We start from the raw sequence: 23,700 nt of genomic DNA, 5'->3' as shown, positions 1-23,700 counted from the left end.
TGTGGTTGTACACCATTAGTCACGATAGCATCTCGGAAAAGGCTTCAATATGCAACAGCCAATCGCCTATTCTTTGGGCTTTAATGAACTTCATAAGAATGTCAATCAAATGTAGGTAGGAATTCCAGATAGAAAAGTTCTTCACTTCACTTTTCTCTTCGTTGAATTTATCTAGTAATTCACCAGGTATTACATCAGCAGTTTAAGATATATGCAGTTTAAACAGGAAGAAGTACACTTAAAAACAATGTAATAAGAAATTGAAATACACAAATGTGTTTCAGTTTTTTTAAGCGTACGTTGTATTTCATTATATAAATATATAATGGATCCTTTTAATTTCTTTTTACTTTACAAATATGTTTAAATAGTTAACAAAAATTAGCAAAAACTATTCCATTGTTTAAAAAATACTTTTTGAACATAATATTTTATTCTGTTGATTTTCAATGCCAGTTGTCATGTTAATTTTGGCATAAAAGTGCACTAAATGACCTTTTGACCTATATAAGTGAACACTAGAATAGATAAAATTTTAATCAGATCCAAGCAAGCAGGTTCATTTTCAGACAATATTAATGCCTTAAACTTTTCAATTTTGGTTAAAAATCACAATGAGATGAATTTCATCTCCTAAACAACTGAAAACTGTGATAAACCTTTGACCTAATTAAAAGGATGTCAAGCACCTGAGAAGGTGACAATAAATTCCCCTCTAGATTTTCAGCAGAGTTAATGTAGATACAAAAAAACATAAAAAGAAGCCATGCCTAAAAAATGCCAACCAACTTTTTTTCCAGGCACATTTCTCAGATTTTTAGGTTAACTTATAATATTATCTTGACCAACTGAATATGGTATACATTTGACATGTACACATTATTGACATAATCACATCTGATAATTTTTCTGTATTAAAGGGACTTTTTTACATACTGTCAAAATGACATTTTTTCATTTTTTAATACAAATTCGAATAAAAAAAGACCCCTGAACATCAGGAAGCAAAATAACAATAATGGCATAGACTTAAGTAAAGAAAATAAAATGCTTTTTAAGTTATCATAACTAGATATTGATCAAATAAGAAACTTTACAAACACAATACATTAAAATAATTTGGAGTGTTTCTGTTGTAGTTTTTTGTGTGTTATATTTTGTGACAATAGGCAGATTGCTTGTATAAACCATTAAATGTATATAGGTATCTTATAGCCCAGTATCATGCCAAATTGGTTTAAAATAGTATTGTCTGAGTGGTTTGAGCCCAGGAAAACTTTTTTCTTTCTTAAACTCTTGGTTTATATCGAACATCTTAAAATTATGACAGATATTTACCTTTATCAATTTAAAGGACTTAGAGGCAAGATCTGTGAACAAGTCCCTTCAAACACTTTTAAAAAAGCCATACAATGTCATTTGAAAACGGCTCCTCAGACAATCAGGCGTGAGCCTCACAAGCATTATGCATGAAACAGTACCTTGACATGTGGGTGGAAGTTTGAAATTACAATTACATAGTGAGTATATTTTTGCCACTCACAAGGAGCACAATTTCAAGATAAGACAGCTATTCATCTTAGTAGCCACACTGACTCTCACTACTCAACACTGCACACAGAGTCATAGCATACAGACACTCTTAATTACACAACTGATCCTTTAATTAATGAAATCCCTACAAATGTTTACCATTATCCTTCACACCTAGATTTCAAAGGCATTGTTATTGATGATCACTCAGGCACAATTCCTGCCAATCAACTTCAATATCCTACACATTTGTGTCATTCTCTAGACTCATTTATGATAATTATCTCTAGACCCATTTGTGGTATTCTCAAGACCAATAGGTGATTATTTTCTAAACTCATTTGTGATAATCTCTAGACCCATTTGTGATATTCTCTAGAATCATTTATGATATTTTCTAGACATATTTGTGATATTCTCTATACCATTTTTGATATTCTCTAGACCCATTTGTGAAATTTTCTTGACACATTTGTGATGTTCTCTAGACCATATGCTAATTTTCTCTAGACCAATTTGTGATATTCCCTAAACAATATTCTTTTGACCCATTTGTGTTATCCTCAAATACACATATGTGATAATCTATAGACCCATATTTAATATTATATAGACCCCTGTGAGATATTGTCTATACCATTTGTGAATTGTGATATTATCTAGACTCATTTGTGATAAATCTTTACCCATTTGTGATATTCTCTAGACCCATTTGTGATATTCTCTTGACATATTTGTGATCTTTTCTTTTAACTCCTTTGTGATTTTTCTCTAGAATAGTTTGTGATATTCTCTAAACCAATTTGTGATATTCTCTAAATAATATGCATTCCTAATATGTTCAACTTACCAAATCTTCATGCTAGAGTAGCACAATACTTCAAAGCTTACCATGCCTAAAAGGTTACATTTAAAGTTGTCATTCAGAAAAATGACAGTTGTACAACTTCATTTAGTAGAGACAGCTACTGAACTATTAAAAGTGCACACACAAAATTAAGTCACCACAAAACAACTACTATAAAAATCGGACACATACACTCATGAAAATATTGTTCTGGCTGACCACTGTCACTACCATTATCAAATATGTCTCTATGTCCCTGTATTCATACAAATTATTTTTATAGTATCGAAAGATTATAAGTAACTAATAAAGTAATGCCAATATTGAAGTGCCATAATACTGACCATGCTGTATTCCTGGGTCAAAACAACTATGCTGGATATTTTTTAACATTTATTCAGTGTTTAGATGGAAATATGGATAGAAAGTTTAAAAATGAACTGCCTACACTATAAAGTACATATTTTATTTGGATGAATACAATATGATAAATGAAATCTTTAAGTTCTTATATTGTATTACAAATATTCATAGACACTTAAAACACTCCTATATTGTTACTGAAATATATATGTCATAAATGCAAGTTAATTATTTATAATAATGCACACAGAATAAAATAAAACAAATTTATGTGATTATGTGTATATAAATAATATTTAGGTATTGTTGATATATATGTTTCAAACAAGCTCTCTCAATTTTGATGCAACTTTATCTATCTTATAATATACAAAATTATGAAAACTCATGAAATTAAATCAATAAATCAATAACATAACACTTTACAATATTCATCTACTTTATATGAATATTCTTTAAAAGAACATTATATTATGAAATTTTAAACTTACAGGAAATGTTTATTGTCAAAAAAAAATATTAAAATTATTTAACAACATTAAATCTTTATAAGAAGTACAACTGTCAGATTATTTAACTCAATTCCTTTAAAGAATATTTGAGCTACTTTTAGTTTTCAAAAACAACTAACGCAATCACCATATAAAACAAAAGTTATGTGCACACCAAAATTACCACCCAAAAAACAACTACATCAAAAGTCAGTTTTGCATGAACTCACATTTCTTCTGACGGTGTTAGGCTTTACATTATTTGTTTGGTAATTATACCACATAAATACATCTGCAATGTAATGATAAACATACATTAAATATCTGGTATTAATAAATTATGAACACTAAGTATTATTGAAGTTATTACAAATGAAAATGACAAATGAAAATGATCCTCAGTGAACATTATATGGTGGGGAACAATTTTCATTAGAGCATTTCTTATATTCTGAAGGCAGTTCTAGACATTGAAGAAATCATGAGTCGTATTCTGAGAAAACTGGGCATAATGCATGTGCGTAAAGTGTCGTCCCAGATTAGCCTGTGCAGTCTGCACAGGCTAATCAGGGACGACACTTCGCTTTTATGGTATTTTGGGTTTCAAGGAAGTCCCTCCTTACCGAAATTCAAGTTTACATGGAAAGCGTTGTCCCTGATTAGCCTGTGCGGACTGCACAGGCTAATCTGGGATGACACTTAACATACAGACATTTAGCCCAGATTTCTCAGAACAAGGCTCATATTATACTTACAGATTCAATGAAATGCATTTCTTTAGGAGCTTGTTATGTTGCGGCTTGAGTTTGTAATATAAAATACATATACAATCTTTTTACTTATTTATTCAACCAAACGTTGGATGAAAATTTTTACAGCTTGTTCCACATATTTTAGCCCTAGTTATTTTTATACTTATAAAGTTAAATAATTGTCCATTAAACAAAATTGCTATCAAGCGTTTATATTTGTGTAATACAGCATCCATGGTGAACCCAAAATGTGTTCAGGCAAGTGTTATAGTGGCTATAACTTTTTTTTACACCAGTCAAACAAAAAAGCAATCATGATGAGATTTGTTCTTGACCTTTGTAACAAGAGATCTATATTGCAGTGGAACCACTATTGACTCACATAAATTTGGATAATTGCGGAAATGAAACTATAAAATATATAAGTACAGTATTAACCTTAAATTTATTCTAAAATGTAAGCTATTACTTCTGCATGAATAATGTATGTCCCTGTATTATCTATTCAATCTAATCATGCAAGAGGACTGTTATACAACCCATGTCCCATTTTTTGACTTAAAAAACAATTACATTAAAAACTTTATGAACATATCAATTTAAGCATTGTCAGCACAGGAAAAAGTTAACATGATGTGTTTTTCACTGGCCATGTTTTGCTGCATCAGGAAATTTGATTGTGAATCTTAAAGCACTGTGGACGTTTTATTTTTTATTATTTTATATGACTAAGCTTAATTTGATGCATTTCCACATTGACATTTTGGCAAGTATGTAAAATTGTATTACTTCCAAATTATTCATTTTGTCATGTGCAAATAGAAAACTTAATGTGTTTTCATCTTACCTCAAATAACAATTAAAAGACATTTGATACATGTGTTTTTAATTCATATGTCTATTAAGGTGTATTTAAGAATAATTTACTTTCTAGTAAATGGCATGATATTGATTCAACTTAATATCAAATCAAGTGGGATTTGTATAAACAAAATATTTTTAAAATGTCTAATCAAATTCATGTTATGAATCTTAATTAACACTTTGATTCAAGATAATCATCAATATTGTCAACATGTTAATTTTCATTAGAAACTGTCCACCCAAAACAAACATATACTTATAAATAATCAAGCAAGTTTGCTTTAAGCCAGCCAAATGCAATAAACACAAGCTGTGTATATGATGTAAATGGCGACTTGAATCTGATGAAATGACATTTGTTACATGATTGTACAAATATACTTGTCTGCTTCAATCATAGTGCAGTAGTTTTTCGAACAAGGCATACACATCTGCAAACAAGTGTAAAAAAAACCTTGGAGAAAGACATCAAAAGGTTACATGCAAATATTGTAATGAAATGAATGTTGTTGCGAAGAGAAATCTGGTGTTTATTGACAATTAACCACATTTACAAGGCTTAAAATTTTGAATTGTCTGATGTTATAAACTGCATAATCTCTTTCTCTGGATGGTGGTGATTTTGTCAAATAAATGTTTGGTAAACCTGAACGTCCCTGTGAAGGATTCAAGAACTCTTCATGAACATTGAGAGGATAGAAAACACTTAATCAGTGCTCAAGCTAGGCCTAAACGGAAGGGCGCCAGTTCTGCCCTTCCAAAGCCCCGCCCTGCCCTTTTAATTTAAAAACAAGATGCGTTTGTGAAACACAATGTCCCCCTATATGACGTTTGACCTTGTAGGATGACCTTGACCCTTCACCACTCATAATGTGCAGCTCCATGAGATACACATGCATTTCAAATAAAAAAAATTGCTAGCTTCAATATTGCAGAAGTGACATTACATGAGCAATTTTGACCCATATATTTGACCTTGAAGGATGACCTTGACCTTTCACCACTCAAAATGTGCAGCTCCATGAGATACACATGCATGCCAAATATCAAGTTGCTATCTTCAATATTGCAAAAGTATTCATAAAATAAGCGATTTGGGCCACATATATTTGACCTCTGACCTTGAAGAATGACCTTCACCTTTCACCACTCAAAATGTGCAGCTCCATGAGATACACATGCATGCCAAATATCAAGTTGCTATCTTCAATATTGCAAAAGTACTCATAAAATGAGCAATTTTGGCCACATATATTTGACCTCTGACCTTGAAGGATGACCTTGACCTTGACCTTTCACCACTCAAAATGTGCAGCTCCATGAGATACACATGCATGCCAAATATCAAGTTGCTATCTTGAACATTGAAATACTGCAAAAGTGTACATTAAATTAGCGATTTTGACCCATATATTTGACCTTTGACCTTGAAGGATGACCTTAACCTTGAGCTTTCACCACTCAAAATGTGCAGCTCCATGAGATACATATGCATGCCAAATATCAAGTTGCTATCTTCAATATTGCAAAAGTTATTGCAAATGTTAAAGTTGGCGCAAACAGACAGACAGACAGACCAACCAACCAACAGACAGGGCAAAAACAATATGTCCCCCACTACTATAGTGGGAGACATAAAAAGAGTTTTTTTTTAATTATTGACATGTGCTTTTTTGACATAGGATCATTTATAAATCTCTTATTACCTTGTTAAATCAAACAAGTGTGCATATGGAAAGGCCTTGTCAATAAACACATGCATACCAAACATGAAGGTTACATCTGAAGCGAGATAGAAGTTATGAGCATTTTTTGAAACCTTAAGCGCAGATTTCGAAACCTAAACGCAGACCCTTACTTCAAGGTCAAGGTCAAAGGGGTCAACTTTGTGTGCATATGGAAAGGCCTTGTCCATATACACATGCATACCAAATATGAAGGTTGCATCTGAAGCGACATAAAAGTTATGAGCATTTATTGGAAACCTTAACGCAGATTTTGAAACCTAAACACGACCCTAACTTCAAAGTCAAGGTCAAAGAGGTAAAAACTTGTGTGCCTATGGAAAGGCCTTGTCCATATACACATGAATACCAAATATGAATGTTACATGTGAAGCAACATAGAAGTTATGAGCATTTTTTGAAACCTAAACGCAAAGTGTGACTGAAAGACAGACAGACAGACGGACGGTCTGATCACTATATGCCCTCGTTTGGGGGCATAAAAATTAATATGCAACAAGGAGCATTCCAGATAAGCCCGCATGCTCGAAAGACTGCCCTTTTGACAAAATACTGCGCATCAAAAGTGCCCTTTTGACAAAATAGACCCCCTGCCCTTTCAATTCCAAGCTTGAGCACTGCTTAATAATGCACTATTTAAGTGAACAAGGTATCATATATCATATGGTTTATATGTGTCATTCACAACCCAGTCATGATATATTAGTTTATTTTGTACTTGCAAACAGAATGCTTATAGAAAGAGACTCAAATAAGTTTGGATTTCATTGGCATTTTGTCTCTCTTCATTGTGAACATTAATGGTACTTTTTATTTAAAGGTGAATGTTTTTTTTTTACATCAACAGCAATAAGAAACTTCTGACCATTTCTGCTGCGAATATTCTTTAGATTTACATTGGTTCAAATATACCTGCATTAGTTTTGGCATGTTATCAATAGTCTATTTTGGAACATTAGAATATGGAAAAAAAACGCAATCATTACATAATGCTGTTATTTTTTATCATAGGCCAGAGACAAGGAACACATTTTTATCGACCCCCTCTCCCCCTCCTGTGTGCTCTCTGATCCTAGTAAAGGAGCTGTTCGGAATATCAATTACAATATTATCATTATGAAAAATACATGAAGGTAACAGAGAAAGTATTAAATTGATATTCAGACATATACACAGTATAGAGAAACCTGATCTTAACAGAAGCATGGTGGTTGGCAGCAAAGTAGAGCACACATTATGATGTGTGGCAAGAGAAAAACACCAACTAACATGCATAAATTCTTATATTTAACAGGAAATAAAGAAGGGTTAATATAAGATAACCGGATATATGTTTCACCACAAAAATTGTTAAAACACTTAAAATCAAACAGAAAGCTTAACACTGACAGTGTACCCGTGATGCTAATTGGGTGCATAATGTTGTCAAAAGGGTAGTCAGAATTTGCACTTTATTTTTTTCCAAAAAAAAGAAAAAATGCAATGCACAAGGCTTTTGCATTGTATAATTTTTAACAAAGCACAAAAACTCATGATAAATAATTCAAGAGTGACAAAGTTGACAATATGCGCAGCAGGATTTTTAGGAGATTTAATCTGTAACTTCAAGTTTGATGACGATGGCATGAACAATATTGGGTTTGCACACTTTCATAAGCTTTTATATGTAGTTTGAAACATACTGCAATCACTCATTAAAAATTATCTCAAAACCTTGACAATAAGCATTTTAGCACTTGCACATAATTAATTGGTATAAGTCTGGCAAAAAATGCATGCTTAGTGTAGGAGAAGATGCTGACAGAAACTTTCATATGTCCAAAACAAAGGGCAATAATTCCTAAAAAATAACGCATTATTGTGAAATATTGACAATAATTATGCGCTGCAGCACTTTTTTTTAATAGATAATTATTCTGTAAAAGTTTGATGACAATTACAAGCAAAATTTAGGAAAAGTTGCAAATTGAAGCACTTATGAACACATGACACCTACAATTTCTTTCTCTCTGCTCCTTTCAATGATTGATACAAGCAAGCTGACAAAGCACAGCACTGTCAATGTCAGAGGCCATTTTTTGGAGGCTGGTCAATCAATAAATTTAAAGCCCCAAAGTCCACCAAAATAATTCCATACATTTTAAATGGTGTTCATTAAAAAATAAAAATTAATCGTTATTCCACTGAAGTTTTTTATTTGTAAAAACGCATACTATAATTAGATTTGAAAACACTTGGTAAAAACAATTGGTGTGAACGAAATTTGCACTACAAGTGCTTAAGTACAAACAAAATTAATAGAAAAACACTTGATGTACAATGTTGATATACTCCTCAGGATCAGCAGCTATCACATGAAACTGTATATGATAATCATAATTATTTTACGAATTAAAATGTGTGTGACTTTTTTATGCTGGTAAGATATTCATAACAAGCCATTTACATGTATGCGTTTTAAAAAATATTTGTGGACTTCGGTTTTACAGCCACGCAGCTCACTTCAAATCACAGGTATACAATTTTTGTACTTCGTTTTTTCCAGACAGGTGATATAAGCAACAGTAAAGTATAAATCGAAAATTGCATGTTTATTTTCTTTCGTAATCTTAAACATGGTCAAATACCACTTTTTAAAAGACATACTTTTTAAAAGACATATCAGTAGATCTACATTAAAGAAAAAGAGACATTATTTTCTGTCCCAATTGCTACAATAGATCTTCAACTATATCCTAATAATATCATCTTTTATCAACAGCTAAAATAATGTATATTTCTATGATTTTGTGTAAATAATAACGAACACAGTAAGGGATAAAACACTAATCTATAAGTACCCAATAATTAGTAAACTCACATCCTTGCATTTCATTTTTGAAAAGCAACCTACACCATATATGAATTTTATTCTGAAATCAAAGATAACGTTATAGGATTTGTGTAGCTATTGGGTCTGTTTAATTTAGATGCAGAATTTTTATTCACACCGCATAAATGTTTGATCTACGTAGAAAATCTCATCCATACTGCATAAATGATTGATCTACATAGAAACTCTTATTCATACTGCTTAAATGTTTGATCTACATAGAAACTCTCATTCATCCTGCATACACGTTTGATCTACACAGAGCTAGACTCCAAAAAGAGAGTTGTTCTAACATGCAGTGGGTTACCTAGAGTTCGTACATCACCAACACTCGTGTCCTGCCTTAAATGCACATTGTACTTATTTATATATAATTAGTTTCATATAAATGCTATTTTATTGAATTTAAACAAAATTTATATCTTAAGGCAAAATGTTCAACCATGATGGTGGGATATGTTATATCTCTAAATCACTAGGAATAATGCCTGAGATATACGGAGTAAAAGAACTAGTTTAGAGTATACAGTTTAATAAAGACTTTGAAAGAATAAGCAAACCAAATTGGGTGTACACAAACAATTATGAAGAAAGTGTTATAGAAATATCAAACACATAATAAATAGCATTCACATTCATAAGTATCATGGCGCAACAAAACCTAGAAAAAGCACAGTTTTACACTTTATATAGACTCTTGTTATCCTAAGATAGAAATAATTATACTAAAAAAGTATTTTGAAGCTGCTTCAGAGACTCAATATAAATTTTCATGCGTTCATATTTATGTTCAGCAATTAATTTGTAATACAAACGCCTCAACATTTATGATGAGCCTCACTCATGGAAAATGGGGTAAAATGTATGTGTGCTAAGTGTCATCCCAGATTAGCCTGTGCAGTGACAGCACTTTCAGCCTTGACTGGAATTTAACTGAAAAGAGACTTCATTTAAACAAAACATTTCCATTAAAGTAGAAAGTGTTATCCCCAATTAGCCTGTGTGGACTGCACACGCTAATCTGGGCCCACACTTTAAGCACATGTATTAAGCCCTGTTTTTCCAGAGCAGGGCTAATATTTATTGCTACCAAGCTAACATTACCTTCTCCATTGGCCTCCACAGACTTGGTACCGCTGCTCTGTTGTGGCTGGAAGAATTTCAGGTTCTCTCGGTTGAGTTCTTTCTCTGTAGTCATCAGATCTTCAGTCTTCTTAGCTAACTCCTCACTGATTCCTTTGAGCTCCTCTTCCACATGTGCAAACTGTCTACCCTTCTCCTCACTCTCCCTCATTCGTTCATTAAGATCTTTCTTTAATTCTGAAATCTCATTTTGCAGTCTCAAAACTTCCTCCTTTCGTCGTTTCTCGTCTGTTTTTAGCACATCTTGTTCATGCTCTAAATCTGTCGAACATTTGTTCACTTTGATCTGAAACTGTTTAAGATCGTTCTCACATTTCTGAAGACGATCCCGTAGTCCACTTATTTCATTTTTTATTTCTTTCTCTTTCACCTTCTCTTCTTCCATATCATCAATGAGTTTACCATTGTCTAGAGCCTGAATCTCTTGTTGTTTGGCCTCACTTAGGGCATTCAGTTTCGAAATTTCTTCTGTCACCTGACCAATGTGCAGTTTTAAGTCTTCAAGCTTCTGCTCTCTCGAACTTATTTCTGAAATACAGACAGAACCATTATTGTATGCTTGGATTTCAAACAATGGGTCATGTTTTCTCCATCACTAGGCAATATTTCAATGTAAATGACCAGAGCTCTTGAAAAGCGAGCTAAATGCATAAACGGTCATCCAAGATAAGCCTATGTATATATATATGGTTTTGAATTCCTAACACAAATACATTTTGTAAAAAACACTTTTTGAGGTTATAATATGAACATTCCAAGAAATAACACAATTATAAAATCATGGTTAACGAAAGCCATTCACATCTAACTGATTTTCTTTATACACAGTTGTGTTAAAAACAGATTATTATTAATAGAGGTCAAAATTAACACAACCATTAAAACCATGCACAAGTAAATTTTGTACTGGTATTGAACTGATTCGGGGCACTCGTTATAGTTTTCATTAATAAACGCCAAATCTTTGAAATTTGCACAATTTGCTTTTAAATTCAACTTGAAGCTTACAAAAATCAAAATGTTTACCTACAGAATCTATGAAGACTTGAAATTTTAAAGGAACATTTTTTAGGCTGAATACAGTAAATATATATCAAGAACCTTTAGTTGCCTTTACACTGTAAGCATATCCAACATGCATGATTTAATATCAAATAATTTCAGTTGCAAATTGCAACCATACCTGTGTTAATAATATCCAGTTGGGAATCCTGCATTTTAATGCGCTCGTTCTGCATAGTAACAAGGCGGAGTAGTTTTACCCTTTCCTCTTCCTCCCAAATAGCTCTGTTCCTATGGTTACTGCCACCCTGACCTTGGTTTCCTGGGACATGATATTCCTCAATTAGGAACTCACGCCCCGTTTCCTTGACAACATCGGGGAAGTTGTTGTCGAGGTCATACATTTCTGCGCTGTTGTGCTTGTGACTAGTCTGTCGAACATCAGTGTACACAGGAATGTCAGGTTTTTGCTGATAGTGGTTTTGTTTTTGCCTCACGTCTTTTCTTGAGACTGGCTGAAAAGCTGACGAAAATTTTGGAGCAGTGTCCGAGTGGTTTGATATTTGCCCCACAGAATAGGACGAGTTGCTTGATACATTTGCCATAGGAACATTATTGGGTTTAACACCAGTATTTGACGCTGATGGTATTTGCGGTTTGTGGTTTGGAATCGGCTGTGTAATTGCTGGAGTTACATGGGCAACTTGTTTTGAATCTACGAGTCTTTGATTTGCTGGATGTGGTAATGTACTGAAATGATTATCTAGTGGTTGTGGCAAGGAATGCATCAGGGTTGAAGGCTGAGGATGTTCATATGAAATATTTGGTGGTCTTTCATGCGATGATGACCGCTGATGTGTTTGCATTAACATTGAATTCTGTGATGCATAAGAGGAATTACTTGACATTGAATTACTGTCACTTGTCAACTTTTCTGGCTGTCCTAAAAACAAATTTTTTACAGGTGGTGCAATTATAGCAGGATTTCCATTGTGCCGCTGTGAATCGTTAAACAATTCCTGCCTTGGACCACCATTTGACTTCCTTCCACCGCTGAATGTTAGCGACCGCCTTATTACTACTGCCTCGCTCGTCTTAATGGGTGGCGTAAAACTGTGTGCAAACCTGTCTGGAGGATTTACACCCGTATTCTCCTTTTCACCACCACTTTTATGCTTCTTTCGTGTCCCAGATTCATACAAAATTAATTTCACCTCCATCGCAAACTCGCCCCATTTCTGTAACACGATTAAAGGGCACTCCGTGGGGGCAAGGGGGCGCTCATTTTCCCTCCATTTCTCAATGAGCGTGAAGCGCCCAGTTCGCCCCATAGCTTGGGCGAGTGCAATAACAATATCCTGGCAGGTAGTATTATCAGTAACACCGCATACAACTCGTTTGATTCCATCCACCCATACCTTTAGCTCCATTTCGAGAATATTTCAGGTCATGTTTAGAACATAAAATCCATGTAAATTCAAGTTAACCATCATTTCACACTGAACAATTCCTCAAGTTGAAATTAAAACCTCCAAAAACACATAATTGCCACAAAACTGTCATTTTTATGTTTCATTGTTACAAATACATCATTCTTAAGTGTGATGTTAATTTGGTCTATATATACACCTTCTATGGAGAAACATCTGTTGTCTGCCCGATTAAAAGCTATGTTAAAATCAAGTGATGGTGGGCTAACATATGCTGGACCTCTGTATTATATCTTAATTACCAATTTTATCATCACTGTTCAAATGAACTATTTGTTTACACAATCACTTAAGACGATAAAGGAATTCTAATATAAACAACTGGTGTATTATAAAGACTTTATCGTCTACTAACTAACACTCTTTCTACCATCAAACATACAGCCTTTGCCTTGGGCAATGTTTATTGTCTATAAACTTATTAAGTCTTCTAATGTTCTTTTTTCTCAGTGCTGTCTTCGAAATTCCAAAATCTAGTCAATTAGGAAGTCTCGAAAATAAATCCTTCTGTATTCAAATTTCACAATGTTGTCAAATCCAGTTAATTATCCAGTTGATTAATTATGGAAGGACGTCTCATCTACTTCACTGCACCTGATCATGGCTAACACCTGAAAATAGAAGGTTTAAATTACAATATCATGCTCAAAGGTTTACAGGTAAATAAGGAATGATTTTCTCAATACTTTCATTTTTTAAGTTTCTGTACTTAAATTCCCTTTAACTTGATTTGTTACTTCCAAAATTGACACATCATGATCACAAACTTATTCTACAGATGCAACCATTGTGCATTAACCCTTTGCATGCTGGGAAATTTGTTGTCTGCTAAAATGTCGTCTGCTTAATTTCTAAAATTAGCATTTTCTTTGATTTTTTTTCAAAGAATATTATCAGAATAGCAAACAGTTTGGATCCTGATGAGACGCCACGTTCTGTGGCATCTCATCTGGATCCAAACTGTGTGCAAAGGCCTTCAAAATTCAGTTCTCGCACTGAAAGGGTTAATATAGCCCTCAGCTCTGGGAAAACAGGGTTTAATGCCAGTGAAGTCCACACAGGCTAGTCTGGAAAGACACTTTCTTCCTTAACTTGATATCCGCTAAGAAGAGACTTCCTTTAAAAAGAAAATACCATAAATGAGGGAAGTGTCGTCCCTGATTGGCCTGTGTGCACTGCACAGGCTAGTCTGGGAAGACATGAGAGGATGATGCATTAAAGCCAATGTTCCCAGATTGAGGCTCACATCATTAAAATTATGGAAGACTATCCTGATAATCTGTGAAGTAACAACTTTGAAGAAGATCATTATCATTGCCAAACTTTCCTTATACAGCAAAAAATATGTGTGAACCATTTTAGTCACCTGTGATATATTTAGACATTTTATTGTGCTTTGTTTTTACGGATAGTGCATTTAAGAAAATGATGTGACAAGCACATAGTAAGGTCTTTGTTTAAATTTCTGCTTATTCACAGCATTTCAGATTCAAGTTACGCATGACGCATTCAAACAGCCTTTAAAGGTCAAAATTTTGTTTTCTAGAAAAATGAATAATGGGAACGAAATATTGGTTTATAAAGAAATTACATTCAAATTTAAAACCTTAGATATTATACATTGATTTTGATTGAATAAAAATATAAGAATTAAACAAATTTTAATCACCTATCGTTTTAGTTGCATAGTAACATAATCAACATACTTTTAGAATGTTTAACCTTTCAAACAATTGTATTATTAATGTATGTATTGAGTGGTAAATACAATTGTCCCAAATTAAAAGAATAAGCTACATTATTGCTTAAGGGATAGCTGCAAATACACTTTATTTGATGATTAAATTGGTAAAAAATACGACCCAGTAAACTAAACTGAAAACTCTGCTTCACAAGTCATTTGCTTTAATTATACATTGTCTTTAATTATACATTGTACAGAAACAAAAGCCTTAACTATCAACAAGTTGTTAAAACTGTTTTTAAATAATCATTATTCAAATTATCTGACTGGATTCAAATTTTTCCTTTTGGTAACTTTTGATTCATGTCTTCCATACCTAATCCTGTTTGTTTTTAATGGCCAAGTTCAATGCCTTAAGATGAATTGTCATAAATAGTAAGATGTTTCCATGAACAATCATCGTAAAGATTCCTATGGCAATCACAAACAAGAGGGCCATGGGCCCTAAGGTGCTCGCCTGAGACCCGAAGGAACTAGCTAAAAATGTGACTTCTAGAGTATTTTTTTACTATATAAATACATGTATCAGGACTGGAAATAGACCCCCCCCCCTTGCGACCATGTTTTTTTACCAATCCAAACCATTTTCGAACTCAACCGTCATATCCATAAAACAAATGTTCTGACCAAATTTCATGAAGATTGGGCAAAAAATGTGTCTTCCAGACTGTTCTCATGTTTTCACAATATACATATAGAGACAACTGCCCCACCCTCTGGCGGCCATGTTTTTCAAATGATCACAACCATTTTCAAACTCGTATATTTAATTTATGACCTTTCTTACTAGATTCAAGTTTTTAATGCTTCATCTTCAAACCTTAGATACTGATGTGCAGCAAATAACATAGAACCTGAACAGACTGCGAGTTTACTAATTGTCTCAACATAAATAATTCCATGTAAAATTTTTGTATGAACAAATGTGAATTTTACAAGCATGCACAATTCCTTTCATAGTCCCACAAGTACATTCACTGAGAATTCTTATTGAATTTTATCCAATCCATAAAATATTAACAAAAACTGAAGAGCTATCATTCACTCTACATTAAGTACCTAACGAGATAAACTTCAAAACAACAGGGAACAACCTTGCCAATTTTCTGACATTTAATGGCATTTTATAGTGGCGGCTTACAAACCACTTGCTGCCCTTGCCCTATCAATTATGATATATGAGGGGTACAATTCAAATGACAGTCTGTAAACATTAGCTAGCACAACCAAATACGGGCAAAACAAGATGCTGCATTTAATGCCCAGAGTGAAAGTATTTTTCCATTTTGTTTCAAACATGTAGGCCCATTTGTATAAGTCTCAGACCAAATGTAGGACGCTTAAAAGTTCCACAATTAGGTCAGGTGATTAGGGTGTATTGAAAGTATTCAAAGACATTAAGAAATAAAAATACAAAATGTTTGCAGGAATCATTCTTGATGTTAAAAAACACATTAATTTGGGTTAACCAAGAATTTAGATCTCCTGGATTAGACTAAGTCCTAGCATAGATCAATGTGAAGGTTAAAATGAAGTCTCTGGTGATGTGGATGTGTTCATTGTTCAAAGATTTAAACATCCGTATTTTTTTAAGTATCAAAGCTTTGTAGCATGCTGTGTGAAATTAACCAATAATTTCGAACTTCTGAATTCGTCTGAATGAAAAAAAAGGTCAATGTCAAGGTCAAAATGAGGTCAGGTGATTGAGTGTTCACAGATCATTCATGTGTATTTTAAAACATAATTTGGCTACTGTTATATTTTGTCATAATGATTTCAGAAATATTATAGCATTGTTACTACATGTAGATGAACGTTCTTTTTTAAAGAGGGTCTATGCATAATGTTTTATACAACGTGAAAATCCAAGTATGTAACAAGTGACACTACTTAAGCCATCAGTAAAGTAACGATTTGACTTTAAGTCACACAAAATATTATGATAAACATGATGGCAAATGAATTTTTAACAATATTATTACTGATATCATTATTATAGCTGTAATTTTATACATTCAATTAGTGTCATATGTATAGCAAACATACATGCATACAGTTTGAGAAAAAATAATTTGAATACAGCTTTGGTAAGACGTGACTATGAATAGTTATTTATAAGGGCATAAGCCCACACAATTTTTATTGCATTTTTGCCCTCAGTTACACCTGTCTCCTGATTTCATTGCAAGTTTAATATCCTCTCACTGGATGCAAAGCCTGAGCAGCTCTCACCCATGGTCGGTGACCAGTATGAACGGTGACCGGTATGAACGTAGGAACGGTCTGTTTCATAAATATATGAGCCACGCTCTGTCAAAAGGGGATTTAATGCAGATGCGTAGTGTCGTCCCAGATTGGCCTGTGCAGTTCTCAAAGGTTTATCAGGGACGACACTTTACACCTTAACAAGATTTTAACCAAGCAAATTCTTTGAATTGATATCCCCCGCCAATATACTTATGGACACAAAAAGTTGTCTAGACAGATGGAAAATGCCACGGCGCATCATCCTCTTATCCATATATATATACTCCTACCAAGTTTCATTGAAATCCGTCAAAGCACTTCCAAGATATGGCTCCGGACACACACAAATGCATTTTTTCAAGATACAAAGGGCCATAACTCTGTTATTATCTGATAACGTACAATGCCATTTGTCGTGCATCATTCTATTATGCATATATATACTCATACCAAGTTTCAATAAAATCCGCCAAAGCACTTCCAAGATATGGCTCCGGACACAAAAAAGCATTTTTTCAAGATACAAAGGGCCATAACTCCGTTATTAACAGATGGTGTACAATGCCATTATGCATTCTTCATCCTCTTATCCATATAATTATATACTCATACAAAGTTTCAATGAAATCCGCCAAAGCACTTCCAAGATATGGCTCCGGACACAAAAGTGCCGGACGGACGGAAAGACAGATGGATGGACAACGCCAAAACAATATCCCTATGCCTATGGCGGGGGATAATAAAATGCGACTTTCTTTATAAGAAAAAAATCATAAAAGTGCATTAAACTCTCTTTCCACAGAGCAAAGTCCTAGTTGCAATAATCCAACTCCCAGCTATTGACCCTCCGGGTATGAGCTGTACGTATGTACTCATAAAAGCTCAGAGCATTCAAGAAGAACTAAGCAAAGTCCATATTTATAAATAATTTCAGCTTCATTCCCAAATTTATGAAATACAGAGACTTAAAACCTTGCTCACTCAAATAAAAATATTATCACAAAATAGTTTTTGGCATTTCAAATTCTTAATGCAAAACCAAATACATAAATGTTGAATATGCTTTGCCCCATCAAAATCCGTTTCAGCAATAGCGAAATTAATTCAATGACTTGTCCAGAATCTTTGTAAATGATGTAATTTATCTAAATAAACATACCTCAAATAGTAATAATAATCCTTTCACATATCCATATACAAAAATATCACACAAACAAAACAGATCCTTAACACTAATTGATGATTTGCTGGCTCCTGGAAAATATATTATCCGCTACAAATATCTCAATACGCTTTAGTCAATTTTGTAACTGATGTTACAAATACAAAATATCACTACGACAATAATGGGTAGCACTGACTATATCCATTACATGCAAATAATACCGTATTGACCAACTCTAATTGTCCATGTATGCTTGGTTTTGTTGTAGTGTACACTGAACATAAATACCTTTATACCACCAGATAGATAAAATACATATTGAGAACAAATATTTCAGTTATTCCTTTGTTTAAAACTATTCATTCCTTTTTAAATGTCTGTCAAATATTTCAATACCATTGTTAAATACCTCAGTATAGTAGTCTTACTCAGTTAGTATTAATGTTCTATACACGATTACGACTTACAAATGGCAAATATTATTAAGAGCAGTAACATAACATATGTAATAGTCTTTTGCCAATAAAGTTTCACTATTTTGATATAATAACCTTGACTGAGTTTCACATTTGAAATCATTTGTGTTCATACATCGTGCATTGAAACCTTGATCAATAAATAATCATTTTTGTTACATCGGGCATTGAAACCTTGATCAATAAAATATTTCAAATTTAGGCAATTATTGAACCATAAACTATCAAACATGTCATGCAAGTATAGTTACATATACACAAAACAAACAAATGAGCCTTGCGCTAGGAAAAATGGGTTTAAAAATTAAATGCATAAGCGTCAAGTTTTGTCCCTGATTAGCCTGTTTATACTGCACATGCTAATTTGGGACGACACTTTCCGGTTTTATTTATTTTTTATTTAAAGGAAGTCTCATTTTAGCGTTCATCCAGTTAAGGCTGAAAGTCTTGTCCCTGATAAGCCTGTACTGTATCTTTGACGACACTTTACGCACATGCATGAAACTCTGTTCGAATATACAAATACGGAAAAATAATAAATACAATTTGTGCAGTTGCTCAATAAAATATTTCTGATTTCAAATATGTAATAATTACTTATCATGAAATGAGTATTTGCTTATTTCAATGACAGTCAATACTGTACATACAATTCAGTGTTTGCTACACAATAATGCCACAGAACCAACAATGAACACCCTATTGTTTCTGCATGGTGCGTTAGAGATTCTATATTGTATTAGAAGTATCACAACCACAAAGAGCCTTAATGAAGTAATGCATAGTTTTGAGCATGTATGGTTTAAAGCACTGTTATTGTATGTAAATTATGGTAATTCACTTATCTAAAAGCCAAACATGATACATTATAATGCAGCTACTTACTTCATTTTACTCACTACCTGTACATTAGTATGCACGAGTCTAGCCTGATACACATAATAGTATTGTACTAAACATGGGTACTGTACCATCTCTTACTACATGTATCAAAATCCAATTAAAATAACATCATGAGCCTAATGAATATCAAAATTTCAGAGTTCATAGACTTTCCTGCACCCAAAATTCCACTGAAACCATGTCAAGGAAAGCACTAAAGGTGTGTTGTGGAATTCACTGATTATGCAATTTTTAAATGCCATAACACTATTTAAAGTATTAGCCTTATATTATTATAGAGGCCAAATTAATAATCCTTGTGTTTCTGTTTGCTTGCCCCTAAAAATATACGGTGACAGAAGGTCAAAGGTATTTTAATTGTTTTTTAATGATACAGACTTTTGATTGTATTAAAGGTTTTTAATAGAAATGCTGCAAGGTAGGGAGATTAATGAAAGAAATCAAATGAAGGCAAATAAGAACAAAGAATATCGTACAGAAAAAAACACATTTGAATAAAGCTAAATGTCTGTGAAATACCATTTTACATACACAAAATATTTAAGCTACGTTATGGTATTCCCTCTATTTTATAATACATAGGCAGAGAGACACTGGTATGAACACTTCTACAATTTTAAACCTGCAATATGAATACGCATTGCCATAAACCATTCGCCTATTACTAAGAGCATTTTTAGTAAGACTGAACAATTGTTACATGTATATACATTTGAGGCTTTAAAAATGCCTGCAAAGAAAACAGTTTGTCACAAAAATCAATCTCTCAAAATTGCCCAATGATTTTTATGTCCACATACTGCATTTAACCCATTTCCCCATTATGTGGGTCATAAATTGTTCTCTCTGAACAAGAAATACTGAAATGACAATGAAGAAAGTTTCTATCCCCCACTAATTGTCCTCTCTGAACAAGAAATACTGAAATGACAATGAAGTAGGATTCTATTGCCCACTAAAAATATAATTGGCTTCAGCAAACAGTCTTGAAGGTAGGTTTGGTCCGGACATCACAAACTTAACATTTTCAGGCCTTAAGATATGTCACTTTTGAGTAAATAGAAAGTAATACACTTGTAATTTATAAGGGGGATTGGGAAAAGATTGGCGAAGGCTTGAAAACAAATGATTAACATTTTGATCTCAAATGAAAACATATTGACCGGCTTTCCTGTTTGCACAGGCGAAAATAAAATATAGTCAATGAGGCAACTTGAACAAATAGATTGATAGTCATATAATTTGTCCAATACCATGTATGTTGAGGAACCATGTCAAAGATATTAGTATTTAACAGAAAACACACAACATTCTAATAACTCAGAAAACAACTTTCATTTGTATTTCTTTAGTATATACATTTTTTAAAGATTAATTTTAATAATATATATTTATACATATGACCATGGGCATCCGCAGGATTAATCCTAGAGGGGGTCAAGGGGGTTATTTCCCCCTTTGCCGCCGGAGGCGTAGACAATTTTGAAAATAAGGCCATATAATGATGCATCATGAATATCTGGTGGATTACTTGTCAGGATTTGCAATTGACTGTATTGGATTCGATTATACATATTTTCTATCGATCACAGTGACTTTCCTCATATAGCATTCTCATCAGTCATCACTCAAAAAGATATCTCAGGACCGGAGCAACTGTCTATCGGAGATTTTTCGGTGAAGAGAAACTTGTCATAAGAGAAGAGTTCCTTGGATTTACAGACTTGATTAAATGGACGCAAAAACTATTGCAGGGACAATCGTAACACAGTGCAAAAAGTACAGTGCTGTCTGAACTTGAACAAGCTACGTAGGCCAGCGACCGCATTATCTGAGGCATTAGAGAAGACAGCTAGTTCCGAAAACACACAACTGTTAAGCGAAATATAGTTCACTGCAAAGTATAACAGCATACCAATCATCGCTAACCATTTCATCAAAATACATCGTCAGTAGGAATATTTAGCGCAAAATGAACAGAATACTAAAGGACGAGAGACTGCACATCAGGAATGGATGGCAACTGAAACGAAAACATTTGAGAAAGCGCGCCACATACTAGTAATAGCCAAATATTTGTCCATTGTAGAGCCCATCACGCAAGCATTTCAATTAGACATGATCGGTGTAAAAACACATCGATAATCTGCAATCGATGTTCACCTATCATCGGAGAAAATGCAGTGCTCACACTGGAATTCAGAAAATAATAGCCATCATTTTTTCCTTAAAAAAAATAAATAGCCAAAACATACGCGAACTTTTCCGCAAAATGGTACTGAAGGCAAAAAGAAAAAAAACACAATGAATCACATCTTATCTATGTTTTATCAAATGTACATATATTGGATTGAAGTTATAATATATACTTAAAAACAAGCATACTGTAATATCAGTGTCATTTTCTTATAAAATATTATCATGGCTTTACAATAAAGAATACAATAAAGGTTGTGGGTGTGACTAAACAAACCAGACATCAGCTACAGTTAAATACAAATATTTATACTTTAAAACAAAAAGATAAATTCTTTTATTAAAGTACTATTAATAAAATAAGAAAACTGCCCTTTCAAATTGTTCAATTTTTTAAGTCTGTCTTGGTGCAAGTTCTGGTAAGTACAATAAGAAATATTGTCAACCAGAACATCCGTAACACCGCATGTATTCGTCATTCTATGAAAATGTTATAAAGAACGCCGAAAGTAAATTAAAATCGACGAAACGTACCGTATCCGAAAATGACTGTCCGAAAATATGTTGAGATACCTCTTTTGCACATGAAATAGAATATGCGTATTGTTTGACTGCAGAAAATAAAAACCCGTAACCTTGCAAATATGTAATCAATATAGGTTGAAATATTGTTTTAAAATGTGATATTGCAGTGCTTTTCTTTACTCATAGATACATAATTTAAAATTGCGAGATGGCGGACATTTGCAACATGCGTAGAATGGTTCAGTTTTCAGAAAGTAGCAAAAACGTGAATAATTGCAACATTGCAAAACTCAAGTTTTTATACTACTATACCTGTGAGAAGTGTCGAATGTTTCTTACGTGAATAAGTATTTTGAGAAACAAAAACACATTAATTAAAGAAAAATAACAAAATCGGCTTCTTTTATATAAAGAATCATTAAAGCAGATGACAATAAGCGCCCACTGACTTAAAAGCAATTACGGTATCATTTGAGCAATGTTAACAAAATAATTACAAATAAAAAATTATCCATCAAAATACACATCAAGAAATGTTGAAGCACACGAAAAATAGCGGTAATTACGGGGATAATTAGTTGATTGCGATTAAATAATTATTTCATCAAGCAATGTTCAACGTAATCTAATTGCAGAAAAATAGGGCGTGAAAAACTAAACCAGCCGACATTATTCGCAGCGATTTTCAATAGTAACGCTTAAATAATAATTGGCGCAAAAATAACGAAAATCTAACAGTTAAAGCACTGGAAGATTAAAGACGTTTTTTTCCAAAATATATCACTTTTGTCGGACACTGATTGAGAAAAGGCTCTAGGCCATGATGTTGCAGAAGTTATTGACGCGTGTATGACAATACACAGGGTCGAGTGTGTTGACACAGGTAATCTCGTTATCCTTCTTCCTGCTTGATTGCCCGATTTACAGGCGTTTCGCATTCGCCGCAAAACTTGTAGAGGCGAATTTATTTTTGATGGAGGCGGATAAAATAATCGCCATTTTTTCTAGACAATTTTAAGAAATAATAGCCAGATGGATTAAATAATCGCCATTGGCCATAATGTCTGAGAGCAGCGTGAGCACTGAAATGCGAACACAATTTATATTGCGTGGACTAACTGATCCAGTCTCTAGGAAGCCCATTTTCAGAATCTAATAAGCCTGCATTCATGTTATATCAACGCCGTCCAAACCACATACACATTGCGATCGAGCTATAAAGATAGTCCGAACCATCAACAAATTGTATCGAATCAATAATTTTGAACAATACACAATGTCATGGTACGACATAGCAAGAAGGAATCCATCAAACAGAATGAGTCAGATTTTGTTGACTTGG

General features: G+C 33.4%; 1 protein-coding gene across 5 annotated transcripts in view; it reads right to left on the bottom strand.

Annotated features, from left to right (window-relative positions):
• The window catches only part of LOC127851275 (histone-lysine N-methyltransferase, H3 lysine-79 specific-like), a 171,549-nt gene that overhangs the window by 6,277 nt on the left and 141,572 nt on the right, over positions 1–23,700 (bottom strand). For 4 of the 5 annotated variants that reach the window (XM_052384941.1, XM_052384962.1, XM_052384930.1 and 1 more), the window contains exons 2-3: positions 11,794–13,713; positions 10,572–11,138 (exon numbers count right to left, since the gene is read on the bottom strand). In XM_052384941.1, the coding sequence (XP_052240901.1) occupies positions 10,572–11,138; positions 11,794–13,042 (1,816 nt within the window). In that variant the 5' untranslated portion in view covers positions 13,043–13,713. Of the gene's footprint in view, positions 1–10,571; positions 11,139–11,793; positions 13,714–15,782; positions 15,904–23,700 lie in introns of those variants that run through there. The other variant, XM_052384972.1, reaches the window with a different exon arrangement.

The sequence above is a fragment of the Dreissena polymorpha genome, chromosome 1 (genome assembly GCF_020536995.1).
Source record: "Dreissena polymorpha isolate Duluth1 chromosome 1, UMN_Dpol_1.0, whole genome shotgun sequence".
In the NCBI taxonomy this organism is placed as follows: Eukaryota; Metazoa; Mollusca; class Bivalvia; order Myida; family Dreissenidae; genus Dreissena; species Dreissena polymorpha.
Note: the sequence above shows the minus strand (reverse complement) of the source record. Positions and strands in the feature narration are given on the sequence as shown.